We start from the raw sequence: 16772 nt of genomic DNA, 5'->3' as shown, positions 1-16772 counted from the left end.
GACAGGCCTGCAGTAGGGTTTGCGTGCAAATGGGGGCGATGACGTAGGTAACACGACAGAAGGAGAAGGTACAAACGGTGATTCATGGAGGCGAAAAGCTTGCCCGAGGCGAAACGCTCATGTAGTCCACACAGCCATCACAGGAGCAGGTAATCAGCGACACGGCACTGTGTGAGTGCGAGCATCATTGCTCACCGTGGCCCATCGGCAGATCCAGAGGCCCCATGTGCGAGGCGTCCGGGGGCAGGTGGTGGTTGATGCCGTAGTCCAGCTTTGTCGCCTGTTGGATACACGGTAACAGTCAGTATTTCGCTTTGTGTCGCTGAAACGACATGTCAGCGCCGGGAGGTCATCAAGCTCAAGCTGTCCTAGGCATTGGGTAGGACGATGTCACCACGTTGGCAAGGTGTCGCGTTTCCCACCTGGGTCAGCGGCGAAAACATATCCTGGGGCGAGCCGTCGCCGCGGCCGCGCTTGGTCTTCGGCTCCGCCAGCATGCACTTGACCTTGTAGGGGCCAACCTACACACCACCGAGACAGGCGGAACAGAGAGCAAGAGCTCAACCCTAATGCCAAACAGCTTTGCACTGCAAACCCCAACCCCGGTTCCCTGGTGGACAGGCATCCGACCCCCCCCCGGTTGGATCAGACCAGACCCTCTTTTTAGTTCGAGAACTAAGGAAGCTTCACGCTGGCTCAGCGGCGTCACGCGGACGCACCGTGCCACGCCCGGTTACATCCTCCAGTGCGCGCAGCGCGAACGACGCCTTGGTGAACTTGCAGAAGACGACACCCTTGGCCGCGACCAGGTCCGTCTTGCAGTACTCCAGGCCATCATAGATGGCGATAGCGTCCTGAAATTAGCACAAGACAAGGGGGATTAATGATGGTCGCGTGCGCGACCAAGCGCAACATTCCCATCGACCACCCCAACCCACGTTGATCTGCTGCGGCTCGGCCTGCTTGGGCACAACGATGAACAGACGCGAACGCGGCGGAATGTTGTCCGGGTCCGAGCTAATCTCCTGCTCGGCGGGCCTCGGAGGGTGCATGCCCCTGCGAAATTGAAGCGAACAAGCAGCGTCAGACCTGATTTTCGTCCCATTCTAGCACCCAGAACGCATCCATGCCTGATTGGCTTTGGGTCTTTGTTTTAGCGGGCTCGACGGAAGCACGCAGGTCGATCCCTCGCCGCCAGCCGTGTCACCAGCGGGCACGGTACACCGGGGACTCGCCCGGCCCAAAACATTGGAGATGCATTCGGTCTATGCATTCGGACTGGGGTCACAATCGTAACACTGCGAGCGAGCTAAAAGGCTTACCGCGAGGTGTTCGGGGCCTCCGCCAGCAGCACCTTGAGCTTCGGGCCCCGGCCGTTGTTCAGCACAGCCCCGTTAAGGTTCTCCATCGCCAGGGCAGCAGAGGAAGCCTTGTCATACTTCACATACGCAACTGTGGGGAAGCAAACAGAGCCGCGAGGACAAGCACAGCTATGATCAGTGGTGTCCCCTCTTCTCGTCTAGCAAGGCGCAGACGCCCTGACGCCCCTAAAGCCCAAGCGGCGGCCGCAACCTATGCGTAGCCATCCGAGGCACCATTTGTCGGCGCCGCGTCCCCGAAGAGGCGCCGCGAGGCCCCAGAAAGACCGATCAGCGAAACATGATGTGCGTCCCCCGAGCACCCAACGCACCTCCCTTCTCGCGGATGACCTTCACGTTCTGGACATTGCCGAAAGGGCGGAAAGCAACCTGCAGCGTCTCAGCCTGCGCAACAACGGCGAACATCGCTCATGCACTGTCTCCGCAACCGCTATACACGCCCAGAGCTCGCTGGCACATACCTCGACATTCTTGCCACAGACGATGAACAGGCGGCTCCCGGGCGGAGAGTCGACCTCGGCCATGATTCAGGGACTAATGCCCGCTTCGGAGCCTGATACTGCGCTGCTCTTATTCACAGCTTCATCCGCACTGCCCTGAAAGATATGGTTCGGGCGGCAGGCTATGAGGACAGGGCAATGTTCTGGTCGAGCCTATATTGCTTTGCGCCGCATGGGGCAAAATACGATGCACCCGATGGCGGAGGCGGTTCGGTCCAGCGTTTGTGGTCGAGGCAGCTGATCGAATGGTCTCTTAGGATACACTTGCCAAGGCTGCATAGGGTCGAGGCCAGCAGCAGGCTCCGGAAGCACTTCCTGCAAGGGGTGCACGCCATGCAAATGCAGTCCTGCTACAACCCAGGATGACACATGATATATTAACATCGCGTTTGCACTCCTGCACGCGCGCAGAAGCTCGCAATCCGTGCACAACGGCCTCAGGTGTACTTGCTGGCCGTCTAAATTGCGATAAGTAGCTTCATTAGCTTAAGCGTAACTATTATGTGGCTGTGATGCATGTTTAAGCTTTTGCGACGGCTTCAGAAGAAATATGGTAAGACCTTCTTAGTTGCGCCCTATAATGATCACAAGCGGTGTGTAGCATGCATAATAGTACATCACAACGACACAGAATGAGGAAACATCGGAAAAACTGCGTAGCTGGAGAAGTTACTGGCCCGGTGGGCATCCCCGTTGCCGCTCCATTTGTGGGCCGTTTCGTGCCAGTACTATCGCAAGCACATAGGTACGTCGTCGATTGTGACAATGAACTGCTGTGGTCGCAAGGAGGATTGTGCCAGCCCAACGTCACCAGGAGGGGGAGGCGGGAGTTTCGGGAGCCCGGCCAGAACTCGGATTGCACCGGGAAAGGTTTGCCACCAGGCGTCTGGAGGCTGCTTGCCAGCCCGCCGAGGATAGCTATAAGCTAAGGATGCCTGCCCGGGGGCCACCCTGCCCACCCCGTAGATGTCGGTTGTATGGCATCCCTCGGGAGCAGCTCCCGGTGCTACAGCAATTGTTTCCTGGATGTAAATGAGCATCATACCCGACTTCCAACCCAGTTACACTCGGTAAAATTCATCTCGCTGGACAGTGCCGGGAACTGCCTGCACATCCTCGGGTTCGTGCCAAAAGCCAATGGTACTAGCACCCCACATGCTGGCCTACCGCTCAAGGAATAGCCATACTACCTGTAATACATCTTTGGCAACACCCTTTAAGTCACAAGCTGCAACACCTACACGCCCCGTCACTAATACATATGCTTTCGTCCTCGTTTGCTGCCCCCTGATAGGCGTATCTCATTTGCTAGCTATAAATAAGCGCGTTGCAGTATCGTGGGTATACTCGCTGGCGTTTTGCAAAGAATGCTGCTTCGATAAACAGCTTCTTGACTTGAGGGCGGCATCAAATGTCGAAAGCGCCAGTTGGTAAGGGCAAGAGTGCGAAGAAGGACAGAGGTCCCCTTCTCGCAGCTCACGCGGAGGCCCTTCGCAGCGGCGTGGGCGTGGTGAGCGGCTTGGCATGTGCTGCGTACTCTTTGCAGTTGCTAGCGCAGAAAGTCGCAGCCTGCTCGCAGGCAGATAACCCCAGTCCTGAATGCCGTGTCCCTTCTTCCCGACGACTCGGTCTGGCCAGACGCCAGATGGTGTCACAGTCAAGGGGAAGCTCGAGGCCGCGCTCAACATCTGGAGCATGGCCATAGCCGGAGAGGAGGAGGTGAATGTCGAGGGAGGAGTTCCTGGGGATCGGGTTGCCCGGCCAGTGCCTCGTGCCTGCGCGGGCGACCCCTTATTTGGGGTTCGTGCCTTTCACTTTTAGCTGCTTGACGCGGGGCTGCACGTCTGGCCGGAGGACCCAAACCCCTCGCACTACCACACGCGCCACTGCTTGCAGCGCGAGGAGATCTTCAAGGCAGGCATAGCGCCGCTGCTGCAGCAGCTGCTGGAGCGCGGCGACGTGGAGGAGCGGCATGCGGCCATGGGCTGCGTGTCAGTGCTGGCGCTCAGTGAGAAGCATGTAACTGAGGTGGTCAACGCGCGGGTGAGCGGCGCAGCGCGGCAAGATGTGATGCTCCGGTGGTGGGCAGCTGGACACAATCGAGGGTAGAGAGGAGCAGCCGTCGGTAGGAGGCGGCGGAGGAGGAGGCTGTGGCGGGAAGGAGCGGGGGATGACGAGCCAGCAGGGTTCAAGGGAGCCAAAAGCGAGGTCGCAGCGTTGCACCTGGCAGCAGGTCAACGGTATCGGCCAGAGCGTTGCCCAGGATGTCATGGCGTTGCACAATCTCACATACACATCCGTCACCTGCAGGTTATAGCGGCGGCTGCGGGGCTACTGGTATCCGAGCACGCGCGCGGCAAGCTGCCGGCAGTTCAGCTGCTGCAGCACTGTGCGGGGCGGCAGGAGTTCTGCAGCAAGGTGCGTGCTGCGCTATGTCGCTCAGCATACGTGCATCTTTCCTCCTCGCGCGCGCAACACCCGCACAGTATTGTCCATGACAGGGACACCCTGGAGCTCAGGTCTTGAGGGTGTGTCATAGTGCGCCGCGCAGCCTGACCTGAATGTTGGGGCGCCCTCGCACCCTGGGCGGACAGGTGGCTGACGCAGCGCTGCCGGCGTTGGTGGAGGTGCTCAAGAGCGACGGGTTGCCAGGCTGGGGCCAGATGCGGCAGGTAAGGCAGAGGCGTGGGAGGCGGGCGGCGGCTTCCCAGCCCCACCCCTGCATGCCAGGCATTGATGCTGACAGCAAGTGCTGACGGCGGCCGTTTCTGTTACCCCATCTGGCTCCGCATGCCTGCATCCCGTACCATCAATCTACATGAACACACATACAATTGTTTCCCTATTAAACACACGCACAAACACACACACACATTTCTTGTGCTCTTTAACACACATTGCTGCCTTGCTTGTCGGTGGGACAACAGGGTTTGTACTTTCCGGGCGCGCAACCGCTCAAGCATTGCATACACGGTCTGCGTTTCCCCTATCTAATGTTTCTGAACACACACACACGCACGCACCGCCCTCTCAGGCCCAGACGCACGCGGCGCACACGCTGCGGCTGCTGCTGGACAACGTGGAGGGCGAGGCGCCGGAGGTTCGGCAATTGCGCCGCATGGCTGTGCTGCAGATGGGCGCGGTTGCACCGCTGGCGGCGATGGTTGCGTACACGCCCCGCCTGCCGCCGCCGGCCCTGATGCCTGCGCCGCCGCCGGTGGTGACGAAAAAGAAAGGCGTAGCAAGCAAGAAGAAGGAGGGGGAGGTGAGCAGGAGTGGAGGGGGGGCTGCCAATACCTGCCTAAACTAAACCAAACCAGGCCAAACCGCAAGGGGGGGCTTCAGAGGCTTGGGTTTGGTTGGTTCAACGGCTGATGATACCTGAATGTACTCAACTGGCCGGGCACTCATCCTCCCTGTAATCGCACGGTCGCCCCCGTCCGTCCCCCGGACATCGTCACCGACGCGCCTGCTGTTCTGCTGTGCCTGGCTACAAGTTCACGTAAAATAATCTTGAATGTACACCTACCCACTCACCACCCCGCCTGCCCGCACCGCCGCTGTCAGACGCCGCTGGGCGCCAAGGACGCGGCTGCCACCGTGGCCGCCGCCTGCCTGCGCTACCTGTCGCTGGTGCCCGAGTTCGTCGACCAGTTCATGCGTGAGTCGTGGCCTCTGCCGTCCTTGATGAATATGTTAGCTGGACGTAAGCACGGTCACAGCTGCAAAGTTGGTGACGCCTGGTTGAGACCGCCATGGTGAGCATGCGAAGGCGCTGGGGTTTGTCCTGCAGGCACTGGCACGCTGCCAGAGGTGATTGCGGGGCTGCCGGTGTGCGGCGAGGAGCAGGCGGCCTACCTGACCGGCATCCTGTGGGAGGCCAGCGCCGAGTCGGCTGTGGCGGAGGCGGCGGTGGCGGCGGGCGCTGTGCCTGCGCTGCTGCACGTGTGCTCCAAGCACTTAGCGGGCTGCCGGACAGGTGCGCGGTGTGGTTCCGTATACCGTTGGTGGGTGGGTTGATGACGAAGGCCTGTCAAGGGGCAGGTGCCAGGCAAAGGGTTTTTTCACCATTCCAGGACACGGATACGACGGGAGGCAGTTAGGAAGGACCTTGGCGTTCCTTGACCGTGTCTGCCGCTGGTGTGCCTGCAGGCAAGCCCAAAGCGGCGGCAAAGAAGGATGACAAGAAGGACGGCAAGGTGCGCACCGCACACATCGGCCTGGTCGGCAGCGACTCTCTAGCCAGTCCAGCCACTGGGCGTGCTCGGGGCGTGTTGCAGGGCCCTTTCATTGCCTGCTTCTGTCGACATCAGCACCACCATTAGCAGCACTACCAACAGCAACAACACCCTCTCCACCACCGCAGGCGGGCGCGGGCAAGAAGGACGGCAAGGATGGCAAGGGCGGCAAGGGCGGGTCGGGGTCGGGCACGGGGGGCGAGCCGCCCAACTTTGCTGACATGGCGGTGTGCAACGCCAGCGGTGCGCTGCAGCACCTCACCTTCCTGGACGCAGCCAAGCAACAGGTGCGGGCTGGCTCGAGCGGCGAGCATCCAACAACACGAGGGGGCTCCTCTTCACGGCCCTCCCACCGCCACATATGATGCGTACCAGTGCGGAGGCCCAGCCCACACCAGCCAACTTACCACTTTCTTGGCCGCCCCCCCCATGCACACACATACCGCAGGTGGCATTGCGCGGCGGCGTACCCATCCTGACCGCCTGCCTCAAGGTGTCCAACCCGCAGACGTACGAGAACGCGGCGGGGGCGCTGTGGAATGTGGGCCTGGACGTGCGCAACAACCTGGTGCTGCAGGTGGGCTTGGGGTTACCAGGGCACGGGGTGGTTGCGATGGGGATATACTAATGCGCCCAAACAGAGCCGTTGGGGCACGTGCGGGGTGAAATGGGGAGCGCGCGGGAGACATGTACGGATAGTAAGAGGCTCTCTGGGCGAGTAAGCTGCCGCAATCACTGCAATTGTGTTGAGTACATTTGAGTGGCATTGCAGGACGTGACCTTGCCCGGTGTATTGATTTGCCGTTTCTGATCACGCAGGCTGCTGGAGCCCCCGAGTTCCTGGCGCACCCGGTGCCCAACTCCTGGCTCACACGTGGCGAGAGCACTCGGCCCAGCGCCGCCGGGGACGACGTGGGCGACTCCTCGGACGTGCGGGACCGTGTGTTCCTCACACAGGCGCCGCTCATGTAATTGAGAGCGACGGCTGTGGAGCTGAGACACGACTTGGCGGGAGGGACGCTGCGTGGCGCTGGCGGCCCGTGCAGGGATTGGAGGGTGGTGTGTAGATTGCAGATGCATGAGCGGATTGAGCGGGGCGGCTGTGCATTGGGTTGCAGCGCGCAGCTTTGCGGGGTACCTGTTGGCTGCCCGTGCATACCGGCGTGTAACATTATATGACGATGGTTGAGGAAAGTTAGGTACATACGATGTAGCAGGTCGGAGTATTTATGACTTCAGACCACAGGCATGATGGCGCGCTCACCATGTGCTTGGGCGAGAAGGAGAAGGGCCTTGGTCACTTGGTGCTCCAGTCATTCAGTGCTTGGGCGGATCCAGGGCCTCAGTGACGTGACGTACGATGAGCTGCTGCGGATTCGACTCAAATAAGAGGAGGAAATTACACCGCAGAGCAGGAGGCAAAGGTCGGAGAGAATGGGAAGCGTATGGGAAGCGCGGGGCTCCGGCACTCGGCAGGGTCTGCGGCATGCACACGGTATTGCAGCGCGGTCTTGTTGCGATCCGGCGCTTGCAACCCACATAAAAGTAGAGTTTTGATCTTTGTTTTCGGTAATTCATCAAGTGATCACCCTCTCCTCGCCTTCGCGTCTGGCCACAAAACTCTGAAACAATGCTGACCAGCCGCGTTTCCTCGCGCGTCTCCGTGCGCAAGACGAATGCAACGCGCATGGCTCCCGCTGTTAGCACTGGTTCCGTTCGCGCGGGCCGGGCCCAGACCGTGGTGCGCGCCTCAGCTGAGTCCGCAGATGCTTCACGTCGCGCTACCCTGGCCACGCTTGGCGCTGCTGCCGTCTCCGCCAGCGGCCTGACCTCCGTTTTCAGGTGAGCACAAATCGCGCTCGAGATTCCTCGCATTGGGCTGGCGAGGATTCCGAACTTACACGGGCACACCACTGGGCCCTCATTCTAGAGCGCCTTCGCACACGCGCCTGCCCCGGCGTCCTGCTCAACCCCAAACTCTGAATTCCTTTACCTCAGCGCCCGGGCTGATGAGGAGCCCAAGGTGACGCAGAAGGTTTACTTCGACGTGTCTGTGGGCGGCCAGCCGGCGGGGCGCATTGTGATGGGGCTGTACGGCGAGGACGTGCCCAAGACCGTGGCCAACTTTGTCGCACTGGGTGGGTGGTGATGGATGTGGGATGGAAGGAACAGGAGACGCATAGTTTTGCACGGCAGAGGGCCGAGTTGTGCGGGTGCTATGTTGTGGTATATCGTAGTGTGAACCTGTGTAAATCTGGTGTGTGCGCGTGGACGGGCATCCCCTCTAACCGGGTCCGATGTGCACGGTGCCGCAGCCACCGGCGAGAAGGGCTTCGGCTACAAGGGCTGCACCTTCCACCGCATCATCAAGAACTTCGTCATCCAGGTAGGTGCAGGACAGGTCTAGCAATGGGTCACGTAGCGACATTGCCAGCAAATTCGGCGGAGGCGGGGACATCCCGCATGTTTTTGTTGCCCCTCGCTCCATCTGTATCCCGCCTCACACACTCACAGGGTGGTGACTTTGAGCGCGGCAACGGTACTGGCGGCTACAGCATCTACGGCCGGTGAGCACGCGTCGCTGGTGGGGCCGGCAGACGGCAGTGGTGGCGCCAGCAATCCCCGCAGCCGCCACCAGACAGGCCACACGAGGCCTTACTCTTTCACGGACTGACTCTGCACTTGCAACCGCGTGTCACTTCTACCCACAACCGCTTTATCCACCGCAATCCGCCGTGAAACTCTGTCCGCCCCCTCCGCCGCCACGCACATTGGCCCCTCGCCTGCACCCAGTACACGCCAGCCCCAAGCCTTTCCATTCTCCAATCCGTGTACACACGCCGCCGCTCCACGCGCACAATGTCGACCCTTTCCCTTTGTGCTTTCCTAACACGCACAGTCGCTTCGCGGACGAGTCGTTCAAGATCCTGCACGCCCCCGGCGTCCTGTCCATGGCCAACGCCGGCCCCAACACCAACGGCTCCCAGTTCTTCATCACCACAGTCGACACGCCCTGGCTCAACGGCCGCCACGGTGCGTTGTGGGCAGCGGGAGCGGCTGCGCCGTCATCAGCTGGATGGAGACAAGAGGCGGGAACGTGCTGCCGCGGGGCTGCCTATGCGCGCTGCGCAGCTCATTGATCTCATCAACACGAACCGTGTGAAGACGTGGAGGGGAGATGGTTTTGCCGGTTGTCCGCCTGCGTGCTGTGCATAGCTGTCGTTTGTCCTGCCGGCGCATCGCGCTGCCGCTGCCGCTGCTGCTGCTGCTACTGCCTCCTCCTACCTTCGTAACCGTCTGCTGCTACTGCCTGCCGTGCCTTTTCTTGCGGGCGCAGTTGTGTTCGGGCGTGTGCTGGAGGGCATGGACGTGGTCAGCGCGCTGGAGAACACCACAGTGGACCGCGGCGCGCGGTGGGTGGGCGGGGCATGCAGGCTTGCAGGGTTGGTCTACCGTACTTGGGTAGCGAGAGAGGGTTATTCGATGCCCGGAACGGGGGTTACGGGGTGCGCTGAGGGGCGGGCACATGACCGGGCATCAAGTGCGCCGCAGTCAGGGGGGAGTCATATGTGCACCACTCAGTCCCGACCGTCTCCCTTTGCATCCATTGCTGATTGCAGGCCCACACAGCCGGTGGTGATTGACAACTGCGGCGTGCTGGCGTAAGCAGGACTCAATCTCGGGAACGCCTGGCGCGCATATCACGGTGTGGCAGGCAGCCGCGGCTGAGCGGTCTCAGCTGTAGCAGTAAATGCAAGTATGCAGGTGCATCGGAGAGACCTCAAATCCAGAAATGCCACTAGGATGGGTGGGCTCAGCATGTACAGAGAAGCCATGGCGAGGAGGTGCAAGCGTTCACAGGGTGGTGTAGCCAAAGCGATGGGACACGCAGGATCGTTGGTTCGGAGTAGAGAATGATAATGAGGGATGGAAATGAGTGCAATCGGACGCATGCCCCATAATGCATTTCGGACCAAGGCTCACTTTGCTTTCTACCTCCTCCTGGTGGCGATAGAAAGGCGCAGTTGTACAGACCATGGTAGCCGGGTAGGGACCGCAGGGTGGCGTGCGCATTTTCACGTACGGTGTGAGTAATGCACTGCGCTGCTGGAGTGACAACGGTTCCAGCTAGGCAAGCCCTCATAAAGTATGTAAAGAACTTTTAAAATGAAGTTTGTCTGAGCTTGGACGGGAGAAGTCGCGATGGCAGAGGCACAGCACGGGTGGACACCCCATCTGCCCAGGATCGGTCTTGCCCAGGCATGCCCAGGACTGCACTTGTCAATTCCATCACTCTCCGATACCTCCAGCACATTTCGCTACTTGTACTTACATGCCTTGCTCATGATTATGAAGGAAGTTGGCAACTGCAAATGATGCATGCTCTGCAAGCATTGCGGACATTATGCGCACTGCACGAAATATCAAACAATTTAAGCGATTAATGTTCTTTTCAGAGGTCTAGGGTGCTATCTCACGACCAAATGGCTTCATCGCAAAGCCTTGCCTCCCTACCGTCCCTGTGCCAATCGCTATCGCGATCGGGGATAGCACACACATGCTTGGAAGCCTCTGGTTTATGGCCTCTGGGGCGTAGAGCCTTTCACAGTTCGCGCGGTTCACACGGAACACTGGGGCAACGCTATCAGCCTCAGCGGCCCGCGCAGTCAACGCCCATCCCCTCAACAGCGGAGTCTGCGGTCGCTCGTAACGGTGGGCACCTGAGCAGCTTTGGAGGAGACAGCAGCCCGGCCGCCCAAGCTTTCCTGCGGAGCCAGTGGCCGTGGCTGGCAGCACTGGGCTTTGGTGCCGCAGGGGCCCTCGCCTACAGGTGCTTTCTGGGGCTGCTGCTACCTGCTTACTCCTACGGCTTTGAGCAGCCGCTAGGGGCCGCACCTCGCATGCGCTATTGTCCAGGCTATGCGCACGTGTGGTCCCTACCTCAACCATGGATGGGCGCGCCCCCGCCTGTGGCTGCCCTTCCCCCTGTGTGTTGCAGCGTGTTCCGTGAGCCAGCGGTGACGCAACGCGTCTGGCTGGAGTTCGGGGTGGATGGGCAGCCTGTGGGTGTGGTGGTGGTAGGGCTGCACGGCGGGGACGCCCCACACACCGCGGACAACTTCGAGGCCCTGGCCTGCCACAGCCCCGGCTTTGGGTACGCGGGCGTGCCTGTGCACCGCGTCATGCACGGCTGGTGAGCGTCTGCTTGGCTGCGACATACCAGGACAGCATTGGGGAGCACTATGCATACGGTTGGGTGGATAACCGTGTATTCGAGTACGTCAAGTGAGGGTGCCAGTGGCGTCCGGCCTTGTGGCCAGCCACCATCCGCCCTGTGTACTGCTGCTTTTTCCTTGCTGCGGTTGGTGGTCAACCCCAACAACCTTGTGCCGGACCTTGCCGCAGGTCGGTCTGGAGCGGCGACGTCACGCAGGGTGACGGCAGCGGCGGCGTCAGCGCGTACGGCGCCAGCCTGCCCCTGGAGTCCTGGGGCGCCAAGCACCGCCGCGGCACGCTCAGTATGGTCCTGGATGAGGACAGCCGGCTGCGCAGCCAGTTGGGTGACTCTGGGGAGTAACGCTGGGAAAAGTGTCCAGCATGTTGGTTGGGGCAGGTTGGAGATGGACAGTTCACGAAGCAAAATTGCAATGACAAGTGGGAAGGCGGAGAGGGACCGCCATAAGACGTCAGGGTAGGGCAGTGCTTTGCACTGCAGTGCTGGGCTGTGTGAAGCTGGTCAACTGCAAGTCAGTACACCCCGGTTGCGCTTATGTCGCACGCGTGCTGCAGGTTCTTCTTCACGCTGGTCACCACGCCAGCTCTGGACCGGAAAGCAGGTGAGGTCGTGTGCGAAGGGAGCTCCACCTCCCGAGCTCTGTCGGAAGGGTTTCTTCAGGGAGGAACAAGGGTATGCAGGCCAGGGACGGAAGAGTGTGTTGATGGATGGGCCATGTCAGATTTAGGAGTTACTGAAAGGCCCACATGCCCCGCCTGCAACTACATTTTGCAGCTGCAATCGGAAAAGTGCTTGAGGGCTTAGAGGTACTGGACAGGTGCGCGTCCAAATGTGATTAACGGGGCGTCAGACTGTGAGCGTTATAGGTGCAGAAAGACATGGGTTCGGTCGCAAGCGCGCACGCCTGGGCAACCCAAGCTTTCGTCCATGTTGTGTCAGTAATGTCGCTGACGGATTATATCATTCATGTATGTCGCTGCGCAGGATCTCGCGGCTGCCGACCCGCGAGGGCCAAGAGGGCCGACCCAAGCAGGACGTGCGTATCTTGCGGTGCGGCGTCGTGGAGGAGCAGGCGGCGCACCACGACGAGAAGCCGGCAGAGCAGAGGGGTGGCAGAGCCAGCGCGCGGGAAGGGGCAGGGACAGGAGCAGCAGGAGGTGTGTCGACGGCCGTCAAGTCCTGGGGCCTTGTGTTCGGGTTGGGCTATTGAGAACGCGGGAGGTGTTCGGGGCAGGCGGTGGGAGCTCGGAAGCGCACGTCGTGAACACACCCGTGAAGTGCCGGTCACGGGTCATCTTGGACTGAGTGTGTCTTGACCATCGAGGCGTATGGATTTGCCCCTGGGCCACAAGGGCAGAGGTAGCAACTCCGATTTGGGACTGCAAGGGCAGCTGTGTCTGGTAGTCGGGAATGGGTCAGGTAGATCTCGGCCGCGCAACCCCTCGATGCTCAAACATTATTCTTACACTCGTTCATACACATATCGAAGCACATAGTCGTCATCTCTCAATCAGACGCGCTTGGGGGACAGCGCGGGAACGTGGCTGTTCGCCTTCTCCAAGGCTTACCGACGCTTGTGAAGTAAATATCACCACGTATGAGTCACGTCAAGGCGATCTGAGTTTCCCTGAGCGGAAATGACGAGCTTCCAGAACTCAAGAAGCGCTGAACTCTGCTCTGAGGCCCAATCACTTGCATTCAAGGCTGTATGCAAACTTTATGATGCGGTTCATGAGCTTAATGGCGGGCAAGCAAACGAGTCGCACCCTGGTCGAGATGCAGTTTCAATGTCGGAAGATTCGCGCCAAGCGCTGGCGGTAAGCGAGAAAGCTTGGCTCCTTGAGACTTCTGACGATGAAATTTGTGTTTTGGTTTCGGTGCTGTAGCTGCCAGCTGCGCCCACGAAGCGTTGGCCTTCGTGGGCTTCGTGACCACAGCCAGTCCACCACCCCTGTCCCTCACCCGCAGGACATGCGCTCCACGGCGGAGCTGTGGGAAGCTGGCATGCGCTGCTTCAACTGCGGCCTGCAGTACGACCTGCTGGGGCAGCCGTACGACCCGCAGCTGCACGACCTGGACCCCTACGACCCCAGCCTCCTGGGGCAGCCAGGGCTGGGCGCGGTGGTGGCGTCGGTGGTGCGGCCGGGATTTCTTGTGTCAGGCTGCGTTGTCGTCAAGCCGCTGGTCAGGGTGAGCACTGCAACAGCGAGAGACCCGCCGCCATCTGCTTCTGCACCACTACTGCTGACCGAGCTTCATGCTATATGTTCTGTGTCGCCACACTGTTTACATGGCCTGCCCGTCACTGTTCAAACGCCTGCAGGTACACCTGTACGGCAACAGCCGCACTTCATCCGCTGGCGCGCCGCCTCAGCTGCTCCTGCCCCAGGCCGTGCGCCGCGCCAGTGACCCGGTGAAGCAGCACGCCAACGGCAGTAGCAGCCACCCCGGCAACCCTGGCCACCCCGGCGCTGGCAGTAGCGGTAGCGGCAGCGGCACTGCGACTCGGTCGGGGGCTGCAGGCACGGACAGGGACCGCGGCTTCCAGGCGCAGCCTCACGAGCAGACACTGGTCCACGAGGAGGAGGACAACGACGCCAGCGTGAGTGAGATGTACGGGTTGCTCGCGGGCCCGACATCTGGGCCGTCGGCTTCGCGCAATCAGGCCCAGCCCCAGGCGCGGATGCAGGCGGCGGCTGCCGCCGCGCCACCGGCCCGGGGCACTCAGCCGCCGCGAGGTGCCGCCGCTGCGGGCCTGTCGCCGGCTCTGGCGATAGCGACAGGCCACCACCTGCAGCACCAGCAGCAGCAGCAGCAGCAGCAGCAACAGCCACTTCCGCCGCAACAGACAGCGACGGCCGTGGCGGAGCGCGGCGGCAGTAACGCCAGTGGCGCCCATGATGCCCGACGACTGCCCCCGACCCTGGACTACATTATGCGGCACCGCAGCGGGAACGAGGCTACCGGCTCGGGGCGCGCTGTCAGCGGCACGGCGCCGCCACCGGCGCAGCAGGCGGCTGCGGCCGGCCCCGCGACTTTCACTCCCAGCGATGCAAGGGCGGCCAGCAGCGGTAACAGTAGCGGCACCAGGCCGGCTGTAGCGAATGGGCCGTCGGACCCGCTGCAGCTGCTGCTGTCGCTTCGGAGTCGCAACGCCAGCGGTGGCGGCGCTCCTGCCGCTCCCGCTCCCTCCAGCACGACTGCTGCTGTTGATGCAAAGCCCGCACCTGCTGCACCTGCGTCTTTCTCGGTGCCTGCTGCCGGCGCGTTCGCCCACGACGCCGCAGACAGACCTGCTGCACCGGCCCCTGTCAAGGGCTCCCGCCCGGACACCCGCGCTGCGGCGGCGGATGGCAGCCATGGGCAGTCCAACGGCGTGGCGGCGGCCGACGACAGCGGCAACGACGATGTGGGGTACGGACAGTACGACAAGCCCAACGCTGTGCCGTACGGCCGGCGGCACCAACAACAACAGCAGCAGCACAACAACATACAGGTTGCACAGGCCGCGGCGCCAGTCGTAGTGGCGGGAATGGCAACGGGGCCAGTAACGACGGCGGCGCTCGGGGCGCTGCCGCCGCGAGCGGGGACGCCTACATCGCGTGCGGCGGCGGCCGCTGCCTCGAACGCCATCTCAGGCGCGTCGCGCATGGCGGTCGCCGCGCTGGCGGCGGCCGCCGCGGCCTCAGCCCAGGGGCCTGGCCGTCCCTCACGGACGCCGTCTCCACTTGACGACGCGGAACCGTCCGCCACACCTGCGGCTTCCGCTCAGGCGCAGGTGCAAGCTCCCTCAGCGCAGCAGCGTGGGGGGCCTATTGAGCACCAGGCGGCAACGCACCATGGTTCGCAGGGCGCGGGCGTGGGCCTTGGCGCGCGTGGCAGCCGTCCGGGCAACGGCAGCGGCGGTCGCGGCGGAGCAGGCAAGAAGGCCGGCGTTGCCGTGGCGCCGCCTCCGGCTGACGAGGCGCCTAGCGAGGCGAGCGGCAGCAGCAGCGCTCTGGAGGCCACGGCTGGCAACGGTGAAGCGGCTGGAGCCGGCAGGCAGGGCCGCCGCGGGGCCCGCAGTGGCAGAGGCGGTCGTGTGCGCCGCGACGGCGGTGACGCCGACCGGCCTGACGCCGATGCGGGTGCTGCCGCCGCCACACCTGTGACGGCTGCGGCGGCATCCGAGGAGGCAAGACCGGCGGAGGCGCTGCCGCAGCGCCAGCGGTCGCAGCGCGGCAGGGATCGCGCGGGCGGGCAGCCAGGGGCCCGGCCACCGCGCGAGGGGGAGGGCCCCGCCGCGGAGGGACAGGCAACACCGCACGGTCAAGACTCCGCCGGAGGCGCCGTCAGCGGCCCGTCCCAGCGGCAGCGGTCACAGCCACAGCCGCAACCCAGGTCCGCCGCGGCGCTGGCGGCGCCCGCCACGGCCGGGACGGAGGGCCCGCCTGCAGCGGCCCCGACACGTGAGGTGTACCAGCGGCCCAAGAACCGTGGCGCCGCAACTCGTGACGCAGGCGCCCTGGAGCCCGCGCCTGTGGCTGCGGCGACTACGCCCGTGCCTGCGCCTGGGCCGGCTGCCTCTGCAGCTGTGAAAGACACTGCAGGCAAGACTGGCCAGCAGGTGGGCGCGCGGGCCGCTGCCGGCGAGGTAGTGCAGGCGGGGCAGGGGCAGGACGGTGCCAGGCCAGGGGCAGGGGCTGGGAGCGGCGGTGGACGCCGCGGAGGCGGCCGTGGGGCGGGGGGCGGCCCGCCGCGGGGCGGCCGCGGCGGCCGTGGTGCAGGTGGGGGCTCGGCTGGCGGGCGCGGTGGGGCGGCGCCAGATGCTTAGTGTGTTCAATGCCAGGAGTAGGCGCCATAATGCAGGTGGTGTAGCGCTGCAGCAGCAGCTGGAGGGGCAGGCGCTAACGGGCCAGCGGCGACATGTGATAAGCACGGCTAAGGCGCATCGTTAGGCTTTGGTAACTTCTATGTGCAGCTGACAGGTCGAGACAGCTTGTTGAACGGGGAGATGCAGCTGACATGGATACGGCATTGTGATACAAACCGACTGAAGGATTATTCACGGGGAAGGGCCGAGGTTACTGTAGCTGTCATGGCGGCCGTTAGATACCGTATTGAACTTGCACGTTTGACCGAGGTGCAGATAGGTTGCAAGGAACAGGGGATTGGATGGGTCTTGGGTCGGAATGCCGGAGTAAGGAGGCCGCCTCAGCAGTGTCGGGTACTTGTGCGGGCTGAACCAAGTGGTGCGGGGGTCAGGGAGCTTCAATGAGACAATGGCTGCAAAAACCCCTTGCAAATACGGCACCGCGGAAGTGTCGCCAGGGTGATGCACTGTGTGCCGCACCCGACATGTTTTTTGTGCGTTTGACCTGCTGGTTAACGCGTGGTCGTCAAGCCCCAACGTCAATGTAATGATGTACCAATAAAAGCA

General features: G+C 62.3%; 5 protein-coding genes across 5 annotated transcripts in view; 4 read left to right on the top strand and 1 right to left on the bottom strand.

Moving 5' to 3' along the window:
- The window catches only part of CHLRE_12g544109v5 (uncharacterized protein), a 12722-nt gene extending 10358 nt beyond the window's left edge, over window positions 1-2364 (bottom strand). Inside the window, exons 1-7 of the mRNA XM_043068822.1 lie at window positions 1841-2364; window positions 1691-1763; window positions 1323-1452; window positions 939-1056; window positions 720-854; window positions 423-521; window positions 196-280 (exon numbers count right to left, since the gene is read on the bottom strand). Of these exons, the coding sequence (XP_042919142.1) occupies window positions 196-280; window positions 423-521; window positions 720-854; window positions 939-1056; window positions 1323-1452; window positions 1691-1763; window positions 1841-1903 (703 nt within the window). The 5' untranslated portion in view covers window positions 1904-2364. The remainder of the gene's footprint in view (window positions 1-195; window positions 281-422; window positions 522-719; window positions 855-938; window positions 1057-1322; window positions 1453-1690; window positions 1764-1840) is intronic.
- Window positions 2365-2954: 590 nt separating this feature from the next.
- Window positions 2955-7650, top strand: CHLRE_12g544100v5 (uncharacterized protein). The gene is made up of 12 exons (XM_043068821.1): window positions 2955-3389; window positions 3518-3598; window positions 3776-3922; window positions 4190-4297; window positions 4474-4551; window positions 4914-5144; window positions 5447-5540; window positions 5673-5858; window positions 6032-6078; window positions 6246-6404; window positions 6566-6694; window positions 6937-7650. The coding sequence occupies exons 1-12, from the start codon at window positions 3291-3293 to the stop codon at window positions 7087-7089; spliced, it is 1512 nt and encodes a 503-aa protein (XP_042919141.1). The 5' UTR covers window positions 2955-3290; the 3' UTR covers window positions 7090-7650.
- Window positions 7651-7698: 48 nt separating this feature from the next.
- On the top strand, window positions 7699-10620 carry CHLRE_12g544150v5 (uncharacterized protein). The gene is made up of 7 exons (XM_043068828.1): window positions 7699-7959; window positions 8116-8255; window positions 8433-8503; window positions 8632-8684; window positions 9017-9150; window positions 9455-9530; window positions 9738-10620. The coding sequence occupies exons 1-7, from the start codon at window positions 7748-7750 to the stop codon at window positions 9781-9783; spliced, it is 732 nt and encodes a 243-aa protein (XP_042919140.1). The 5' UTR covers window positions 7699-7747; the 3' UTR covers window positions 9784-10620.
- A 54-nt stretch (window positions 10621-10674) lies between these two features.
- On the top strand, window positions 10675-12948 carry CHLRE_12g544200v5 (uncharacterized protein). The gene is made up of 7 exons (XM_043068829.1): window positions 10675-10708; window positions 10785-10948; window positions 11117-11311; window positions 11524-11673; window positions 11908-11954; window positions 12128-12170; window positions 12338-12948. The coding sequence occupies exons 1-7, from the start codon at window positions 10697-10699 to the stop codon at window positions 12561-12563; spliced, it is 837 nt and encodes a 278-aa protein (XP_042919139.1). The 5' UTR covers window positions 10675-10696; the 3' UTR covers window positions 12564-12948.
- A 46-nt stretch (window positions 12949-12994) lies between these two features.
- On the top strand, window positions 12995-16765 carry CHLRE_12g544250v5 (uncharacterized protein). Its single transcript, XM_043068830.1, has 3 exons — window positions 12995-13170; window positions 13322-13543; window positions 13677-16765. The coding sequence occupies exons 1-3, from the start codon at window positions 13141-13143 to the stop codon at window positions 16164-16166; spliced, it is 2742 nt and encodes a 913-aa protein (XP_042919138.1). The 5' UTR covers window positions 12995-13140; the 3' UTR covers window positions 16167-16765.
- The last annotated feature ends 7 nt before the right edge of the window (window positions 16766-16772 follow it).

This window comes from Chlamydomonas reinhardtii, chromosome 12 (assembly GCF_000002595.2).
Source record: "Chlamydomonas reinhardtii strain CC-503 cw92 mt+ chromosome 12, whole genome shotgun sequence".
Taxonomy (NCBI): Eukaryota; Viridiplantae; Chlorophyta; class Chlorophyceae; order Chlamydomonadales; family Chlamydomonadaceae; genus Chlamydomonas; species Chlamydomonas reinhardtii.
The sequence above is the reverse complement of the archived record's forward strand: the minus strand, read 5'-3'. Positions and strand labels throughout refer to the sequence as shown.